Below are 9,677 nucleotides of genomic sequence, written 5' to 3' on the forward strand. Positions count from 1 at the left end.
TCACCCTTGAGCGGCCTCAGTATAGGACAGGGCTTTAAAACAGGGGCCCCCTTGTGCCTAGAAGTGGGGTGCCCTCGCCCCTGCTGCCAGCCTGATGGCAGCAACCACAGCCTCGGCTAACTCACACTGCAGGTGGCAACACCTCCCGCCGGAAGGCACGGTGGTGGCTCAGAGCACAACTCGCGTCCTTGAGCGATACCCCCGGCGGCACGCTTTGGCCAGTGTGACTGCCTGTGGTGACCGGGATCTTGGACCGGGGCAGCTCCAGAAATGGCCACATCCTGCCATGGGCCAAAGTCCCCAGGGGTCCCCGCTGCCCCAAACCCCACTCGAGAGCTCCTTCCTCTGAACTGAAAGGTCCTCCTTCCCCGCCGCCCAGGGTTCCTTTTAAAAATGAGAATTTCTCTTGGATAGAAACCTGTTCAACTAGTCAGCCATTACTATCTTAGTATGAACTAATGCATCAGAGAGAAACTGGGAGGCAGGCTGCCAGCCCCAGAAGAAGGGAGGCCCCCAAGAGCTGCATTTGCAGGTGGGAGGGAGGACGGAAGGAAAGGTCTAGGGTGGATGGCGAAGGCCGGGGGGCAGCTCGAGGGGCAGCTCGAGGGCACTGGGTTGAGATGTACAGACTTGTAGCATATCAGGGCCAGGAGGGGCCCATGAGACCACCTAGGCTACTGCTCGTGGTTTGGAAGTGAGGATAGGAAGGTCCAGGGGAGTTGAGCGGCTGGCCACACACCCCGTGGCTAACAGACAGTCAGACAAACAGTCCAGCTCCTTTCCTTGCTTGGCTACGCTGCCCACCCCCCCCCATCACATGTTGCTCGGGGCCAGCCCTGCTCCTCCTCCTCACTGGTTACTGGCCTCAGACTCCACTCGGAGCTGCCTCATCCTACAGGCCCCCTCCCGAGCCGTGAAGGTCGGCCTTCTGCCCAGAGCACAGAGCCCTCATTGCCTACAGGCGTTCCTGAGGTCCCTCTGAGGGGCACGGGCCCCCAGCCACCGCCTATGAAATCTATACCTTTAGTTCAAAGCCATTTACAAACCCAGGGTCATGAAATCTCAGGCAGTGGGGACCAAGGCGACCCCACTGGGCAGGTGGGAAGGGAGACCAGGAAAAGCCCTCGAGGTCACGGCCTGCTGCCGCCGTCAGAGAGCGCACTGTGTGCTCGGATGTGCCCAGGGCCTCACTGGCTGCCCAGCGGAGCCAGTGCTGCCCACAGGGCCGGGCGGCCTGGGTGGAAGTCAGACCCGGCTTGCAAAGCTCCACCGCCCAGCCAAGCCACCACGCTGGGCCTCGCTCCTGCACACTTAGAGCCGTGGTGCATCCCTGGACCCACAGCCCAGATGGTAATTCTCAGAATACACTGTTTGAGGGTTGTTTTCTGATACCACTAAACATTTCTTCTTTAACAATCACACAAGATTTTAAAAAGAGAAAGAAAAACCTATTTCGGAAAACGAAATTCCAGAACGCAGGGAGGAGAAAAAATAAAATAAACCAACAGGAAAAATAAGCTCCTTTCCGAAAAGTTTTGCAACTGCGAAATGATGACCCTGTTTGAATTTGGTCAAGTGATCCTTCAATTTGCAACTACTCAAACGGGACAGAGACGCAAGAGGCAACAGGACGAAAGGGAACTGCGGGAACAACTTGTAAGCCCTTCGCTGCCCTGAACCTGAGGCCCCAGGCTCACTGGACGCAAGTAACTGTCCCTAAGGCCCGAGCGTCCTTCTGGAGGGTGAGAAAAACCTAACTCGAGGGGCCTGCCCGTCGCCTCCCACGGATCTGGGCAGACGAGGTGTGGAAGCTGGTGCCTTCGGGAAGCCAGGTGAGCTGGGGCTTCTCTGCCTTCTCTTTCCAAAACCTGGGCCCTCGCCGAGAGAAGTGGAATCTTCTGAAACCTGAACAATTCCACAGACGTTTTTAGCCTCTTCACATTTAAGAGTTAGGCTGGGGACCCCAAGTACCGTGTGGCCCTGTAAGAAAGTTGTACAGAGATTCCTTCAGCAGACCACGGATCTGTGTGAGGCACGTCTGGGGGAGAAGTTTAAAAGGAGAAGAAAGCCCGTTCACCAGATTTCTGGCTTTAGGAACAAACGGACACCTTTCAATTTTTCTTTCTCTCTCTAACGTAGACGATTTATAATGGATCAGCTATCAAGCTGGGGCAGAAAGGGAGACACGCCGGCCAAATGCTTCCCCAACCAGGAAAATCATCTGAAAGAACTCTAATTCTGTTTCACGGCAAAGTAAACTTAGAAACTTTTAAAGGCACCCCTTCGTTAGGAAGAACATAATCATATGCACAGCTTCCTGGAGATCTGGGAAATGGGTGAGGTGCCCTCAGGCCCGAGGAAGGTCCAGGCTGAAAGGAACAGCCACTGCGAGGCGAGGGCGTGGCTGAAGCCCGGAGCAGGGCCGCAGGATGCTGCTGGAGGCACAGGGCACTGCAGGTGGGTGCCCTGGGGGTACGGGTGCTGTGGGTCACGACACCGGCCCCCCCATCACAGCCCTCGCCGGTGACATTCAACAGCAAACCATTTGGCGTGGACCCAGTCGTAAGGCCACAACGAGGAAGGCGAGAAAAGCAAAATCAAGAACACTTTTGTTTGGTCGAAGTGGAAATACCCAGCCACTCACACGGGCCTCACGCGACCGGGGCGTGGGTGCGTGCGTGCATAGCACAGAAGTTCTGTAAAACTCTGCGTAGCATATATTTCTCTTTTCTGGAGCAAATCAGAAAGGGATAGACGTGTGGGGAGAAAGGGTCTGAATTAAACTAAAGATATCGGTTGACCGTCTAGAGGGCAGTGTCGGTGAGAGTGCAGCATGATGAAGCTGAGAGGTTTTAGTTTTCAATTGTTGAATATCTCCCCCTAAATTGAGGCATACTGGTTGGTGCCCATGAGATGCTTGATTTCTTTCAGCATTTGTAAAATAGGTATTTTAAGCACCACATGGACTTTCTGTACCTAGGCAAACATCTCTGTGTCCTGAACCAAACGAGAGGCTCTTCGGCTTTTTCTGTCCACAGACACAGTGACAGCGAGTCTTCTTGAATGAGAGCCTGGGCAGCTACACCAGCGGCCAGTTGTAGGAGGCCTGAGAGGAGGCCAGCAAGGAGTTCCCCTTGGAAATGCTCTCTTAGACTTTTAGGTTTAACGCTCAGAGGGAGGGGGGATTTTATCACCAGCAGCTGGCTGCAGTGGAAAGTCATGCTTTCTGGTCTTCGTTTTCAAATGGCTCCTTGCCCTATTTTAGCCATCAATATCATATTTGCAGTTTTTCAGCCAATCTGGGTTTAAAGGTGACCCCAACTCTCACTTACTAGTAAGTTCTCTCGCTCAAACTTTTCAGCTTCTCTGACTTGGCAGCCCACTAAAGGGCAGGTTCTTGCAGACCCTGAGGTCCTCACGAACCAAGTGCATTCGAATTTGCTTGCTCTGCGGGGATGCTCTCTCAGATGTTCGAACACACGAGGGCGATGCCTCTGCCACCAGAGAGGGTTTCGATCGTGTCCACGCCAGCACACGGGAGAAACCCTGTGACCTGCCATCAAACAGTAACCACCGCCACCACGAAACAGCAGCGCTTGTCCCGGGCTCTGTCACTTACGTTTCAAAATGTTCCTTTGCTCCAACTCCTCTGCAGTCGGCCTCTGGCTCAGTCGCCTGCGGAAGAAATCCAGGAAAAGTTTTTGGACCATATCATAGCCTCCTTGGGTCGCTAATGTCCCCGGCCGTCGCAGATACGTGAGGCAGGCTCAGCGGCTGGAGGCCCTGTTCCATCCTGTGCTCTGAAAGACTGACGCTCACCACCAATGCCTCCTGAGTTCCTCGTTTCCAACCCCAGGAAAGGCACCGACGTGACGTCACATGGAGCTGAACCCCTCCCTCCATCGGCCCCTCCCCAGCCCTGCTCCTCTGGGCCTCCAGGCGCGTGGACTCTTCTCACAGAAGTCCCTTTCTTTCGTGTGGCCTCCCGACTTTGGGAGCATGGCCTCTGCTTTTCTCCCCCCGGCCCCGAGGCTAGAGCTTTTGCCTCTTGCCATGTTTGTGCAGACGCAGAACACAAAGAGGCTCACGGCCCCGTGGAGACGGGAGAGAGCATGTCTGTCTGCAGAGAACAATAGCTGCTCTTCTGGTCCCCACCCATCGCCACCAGAGCCTTATTAGACACAAGATGGCAAATGAACAGGAACAGAAATGACACTTGGTGCCGGCACGTAATTTAGCCACAAGTGAAACATCGTAGCCAGGATGTGAACTTGCTATGATGCAACAGCAGGGGCTGGGGGCAGACAATGGACGGGCACCATGTAGGGACAGAAGTTGCCAGAGAATGGGAAGGATACCGAAGAGGAGACTACGTGTTCTTAGAGATGCTTTTACGGATCTGACTCCAAAGGCAAGGGAAACAAGAGCAAAAACAGGTGGGACTACATCATACTAAAAAGCTTCTGCACAGCCAAGGAAATTTTCATCAAAACAAAAAGGCAACCTACAGAATGGGAGAAGATAATTGCAAACCATATATCTGATAAGGGGTTAAAATCCAAAGTATATAAAGTGCTAATACAACTCAACAATAACAAAAAGCAAACAACCTGATTAAGAAATGGGCAGAGGATCTACGTGTCCCTTGACAGATGAATGGATGAAGAAGATGTGGCACATATATACAATGGAATATTACTCAGCCATAAAAAGAAACGAAATTGAGTTATTTGTAGTGAGGTGGCTGGACCTAGAGTCTGTCATACAGAGTGAAGTAAGTCAGAAGGAGAAAAACAAATACCGTGTGCTAACACATATATATGGAATCTTAAAAAAAAAAAAAAGTCATGAAGAACCTAGGGGCAGGATGGGAGTAAAGACACAGACCTACTAGAGAATGGACTTGAGGATGCGGGGAGGGGGAAGGGTAAGCTGGGACGAAGTGAGAGAGTGGCATGGACATATGTACACTACCAGATGTAAAATAGATAGTTAGTGGGAAGCAGCTGCACAGCACAGGGAGATCAGCTCGGTGCTTTGTGACCCCCTAGAGGGGTGGGATAGGGAGGGTGGGAGGGAGGGAGACGCAAGAGGGAGGATTACAAGGAAAAAAAAGGCTAAACAACAACAACAAAAAGAGATTGGCAGAGGATCTGAATAGACATTTTTCCAAAGAAGACATACAGATGGCCAACAGGCACATGAAAAGATGTTCAACATCACTAATTACCAGGGAAATGTAAATCAAAACCACAATGAGCTATCACTTCACACGTCAGAATGGCTATCATCAAAGAGACCACACAAAACAAATGTTGGCAAGCATGTGGAGGAAAGGGAACCCTCGTACACTGTTGGTGGGAATGTAAATTGGTGCAGCCACTATGGAAAACACTATGGAGATTCCTCAAAAAATTAAGACTAGAACTACCATATGACCTAGCTATTCCGCTTCTGGGTATTTATCTGAAGAAGAGGAAAACGCTAATTTGAAAAGATATCTGCACCTCCATGTTCACTACACCATTATATACAATAGCTAAGATATGGAAGCAATCTAAGGGTCCACTGATAGATGCATGGATAAAGAAGATGTGGTACACACACACAATGGAATATTACTCAGCCATGAAAAAGAATGAAATCTTGCCATTTGCAACAACATGGATGGACCTTGAAGGTATTATTCTAAGTGAAATAAGTCACACATAGAAAGACAAATCCCATATGATTTCACTCCTATTAGAATCTAAGAAACCCCCAAAGAAACGAACAAACACCATAAAACAGAAACAAACTCACAGACATCAGATCAGTGGTTACCCGAGGGAAAGGGGACTTGGTGGGGGGGGTGAAATGGGTGAAGGGGGTCACTGTATGGTGACGGCTGGTAGCTAGACTTGTGGTGGTGATCACATTGCAATGTATACAGCTGTTGAATTATAATGCTGTAGACCTGAAACTTATATTAAAAAAAAGAAAAAGAGAACCACATGCCCAGATAAAGTTCCAGGAATGATCACACAACGGGCCTCAGCATCACAGAGATGTTTGTGTTTCTGAGGCTCTTGAAAATTATTTAACGACCCTGCAGTTAATTATTCAGCTTACCCATTGGGAGGAGGTGTGGGTGAGATGAGAAAACTGTGGAAGGAGTTTGAGGTTCCTCTGAGTCCTCCAGTGGGACTAAGGGGTAAAAAAGAGTGCTGTCCTGGCAGCAGAGGTTAGAGTTCCTCCTTGGCAACTAGCGTGTATTGTTGGCAAGATGTTTACACCATGGACTCTGGAGACCCAGAGGGAAGATAAGAAGTCCACGGAGTCGCCAAGTGTAACTATTTTAAATCCAGGGCTCACTGACAGTTGATTCTGTGATTCGCCAATATCATCACCACTTAGGCTGTAGATAGGGAATGGGCCTCGATGCCAGAGAAAGGATTTTTGACCAGATACCTGTCTGCAAACTCCATGGCACCCTGGAAACTGCTGGAAATGGTATTCCAAAGTGTTTTTAAATTTGTAAGAACATTTTCACATCTATTCTTCATTTTCTTCTCAAAACATCCCACGAAGGCATTAGTTATTCACACTGATAGGGGCCCACTGGGTATTTGGAAATTCACAATGCTGGAGGTTCCAAATTTGGACTGGGCAGTCTTCCTGTCCTTTCTAAAACAGCATTCTCAGACTGTAGGAAGAAACTTGAGATTACACAACTGGGCAAGCTGGTGTCATAGGTCTGGAATGCAACTCCTGACTCCACTTAGAATGAGTTTCTTAGAGGCTCTGCCTCACCTTTCAATTTATTTTCCCTGAGAAAACGGGTTTCTTTTGTAGGGATGCAAAGCCACCTTTCTGGGACCATTTAGTAAAACCCAGGTTTTTACATGAAGCTTGGGTTTGGGGGCAGTATGTTTTGAAGAAGCCCTCCAGATTCAAGGTGGAGTTTGCATCTCAGAAGCGGGGGCCAGTGTTTTGGAATCTTATGCCCTGAAGTGTCTGCAGAAGGTTCCTTCACCGGCTTGTGCTAAGCAGCCCATGGATCCCACGACCAGATGCGTTGCCTGGTTCTATTCTGGCCTCTTTCTGTTTTTGTTTTTCTTATGCGACTTGTTTGAAGGGGACAAAACAATGAGTGACTGAACTCTAACCAGAGAAAATTCTGCTGTTAACTCGGCAGCCTTATCATTAAACACACATGATTTCAAATGAGGCCCTCTGTTTATGTTTCACTTCTCTTGAAAGGGTCTGAGAACATCCAGGCTAATCACAGATATAAAATGTAGCTAAGCCCTCCCGAAGGGCATGTATTATAACTAGTTGTTTTGACTTTGAAAATGAGATTCGGTAGGAAAATGATACTGTGGCTTAATGACAAAGTGCTAAACAGCTCAGGAGTTAGGGGATCTGGGTTCCACTCCTGGCTCGGCCCTGAACCCACCTGGACAACGTATTGGACCCGCTCAGCCCTATGTTCTTTTCTTTGCAAATAATAGGAGTAATTGAATAAGCTAATGCTGATTTAATGCCTAAGAAGTACAGGCATGGTTCTAAGAACTGCATGTGTATTAATTCATTTAATCTTCAAGTCAGCCCCTTGAGGTAGCACTATCAGCATTTCCATTGTACAAAGGGGAAAAGTGAGGCACAGGAAGTTGCATACCTTGCCCAGGGTCACAGAACGAGCACAGGGCAGAGCCAAGACTTGAACCCAGGTACCCGGCCTCTATAGTCTGAACACTCTTAACCAGTGTATTACTTTCCTATTGCTGCTGTAACAAAGTACCACAAATATAGTGATTTAAAACAACACAAAGAGCTTCCCTGGTGGCGCAATGGTTGAGGGTCCGCCTGCCGATGCGGGGGACGCGGGTTCGTGCCCCGGTCCGGGAGGATCCCACATGCCGCGGAGCGGCTGGGCCCGTGAGCCATGGCCGCTGAGCCTGCACGTCCGGAGCCTGTGCTCCGCAACGGGAGAGGCCACAACGGTGAGAGGCAGAGAGGCCACAACGGTGAGAGGCCCGCGTACCGCAAAAAAAAAAAAAAAAAAGTCAAAGTCAGAACAACTCCAGACTCTGCTAGCTTGTTTCTTGACTCTTTCGAATAAATAAATAAAAAATAAAACAACACAAATTTATTATGTTACAGTTCTGGAGGTCGGAAGTTTGGAATGCGTGTCTGTGGGCTACGACCAAGGGGTCAACAGAGCTGCACCCCTTCTGGAGGAAGGGGAGAATCTATTCACTTGCCTTCTTCAGCTTCTAGAAGTGCCCTGCCTTCCCTGTGCCTCTTCCAAGCCCGCAGTGTCCTATTTTCCAATCTCAGACTGACTGCAGGGGTTCTCGTGATAACACTGGACCCACCCAGATAATCCAGGATAATCTGTTCAACTCAAGATTCTTAATCACAGCCTCCAAGTCCCTTTTGCTATGAAAGGTCATAGGTTCATAGGTTTGGGAATTAGGACATGGATGTCTTTGGCAGGGGGAGATATTCTGTCTACCACAACCATAATACCCTGCGAGTCAGAAATTGCCAACTGATGTCCGGTGGGTTGCATTTGGCTCTGCAAGTTCTTCTCTTTGCTCAGAGGTTACAGGTTTTTTCCACCTGAATGCCTGTAGAGAGGGTATGTTTGTTCTAGTTAGCCCAGTCCCCAACCCTCGCTCAGATAATACCTGTCCTGCTTTCTTCCTTTCCAGTCATTCCTGGCCCTGAGTTTGAGACCCCTGGATAAGAGCATCAGGTCATAAGAATTCCGACTTTTGTTTTCCTTCTTTCATCCACCAGTCTACCCAACACTGACTAAGAACCTCACTGAGGACTGAGCACTGATAGTTCTAACGGAGCTCAAAGCCTAGAGGTGCACGTTAGTGATGAAAATTCGCAGGTTAAAACTGGAGCCATACTTTTCAGGAGCTAGACTACAATAGAATACCCTCAAAACGGCCAGCAACTTGGACATGATTCAGACTCTCATGGCAGTTTAGAAGACGCTACAGACTCTCTCAGGGTCTCAGCTTGGCTAGCAAGAGGGTCAGCCAAAAACAGATCAGCAGATGTGTGCAAGGGGGGCTGGGCGCTAGGCAAAATTGTGAAGGGAATCATGTTTTTGTCGAGGTTCTGGCTCCTGGACCTTCCCCTCTCAGGTTCTTGGAATTACATCATCACTCTTTCTATGTCATTCCTGTCCAGACCGGTTCTTAAAACAGATGCTATATACTTAGCCACATTCAAATGTAAATTCATTCATTCGTTTCACAAATTATTTATTGAGTGCCAGCTCTGTGCTGGGCATCAGGGTCCAGTGATGAGCAGAAACAGATCAAGGTCCTGCCCTTCTGGAACTCAGAGACTGGAAGGGGCTGGGAGAGGCAGTCATTCATCACATAGTGGCAGGGGGATAAATTAGGAGCTTGGGATTAACATAGGCACAGTACTGTACATAAAACAGATAACCAACAGGGACCTACTGTATAGCACAGGGAACTCTACTCAACATCTTGTAATAACCTACAATGGAAAAGAATCTAAAAAAAGAATATATATGTATATAACGGAAGCATTTTGCTGTGTACCTGAAACTAACACAATATTGTAATTCAACTATATTTCTTTCTTTAATTTAATTTTTTATTTTATATTGGAGTATAGTTGATTTACAATGTTGTGTTAGTTTC

General features: G+C 48.7%; 1 protein-coding gene across 3 annotated transcripts in view; it reads right to left on the bottom strand.

Annotated features, from left to right (window-relative positions):
* Positions 1 to 1,962: 1,962 nt before the first annotated feature.
* PHACTR1 (phosphatase and actin regulator 1) overlaps positions 1,963 to 9,677 on the bottom strand; it is a 545,598-nt gene continuing 537,883 nt past the window's right edge. For all 3 annotated transcript variants that reach the window (XM_028479167.2, XM_028479168.2, XM_028479166.2), the window contains one exon: positions 1,963 to 3,675. In XM_028479167.2, the coding sequence (XP_028334968.1) occupies positions 3,612 to 3,675 (64 nt within the window). In that variant the 3' untranslated portion in view covers positions 1,963 to 3,611. The remainder of the gene's footprint in view (positions 3,676 to 9,677) is intronic.

This window comes from Physeter macrocephalus, chromosome 18 (assembly GCF_002837175.3).
Source record: "Physeter macrocephalus isolate SW-GA chromosome 18, ASM283717v5, whole genome shotgun sequence".
In the NCBI taxonomy this organism is placed as follows: domain Eukaryota; kingdom Metazoa; phylum Chordata; class Mammalia; order Artiodactyla; family Physeteridae; genus Physeter; species Physeter macrocephalus.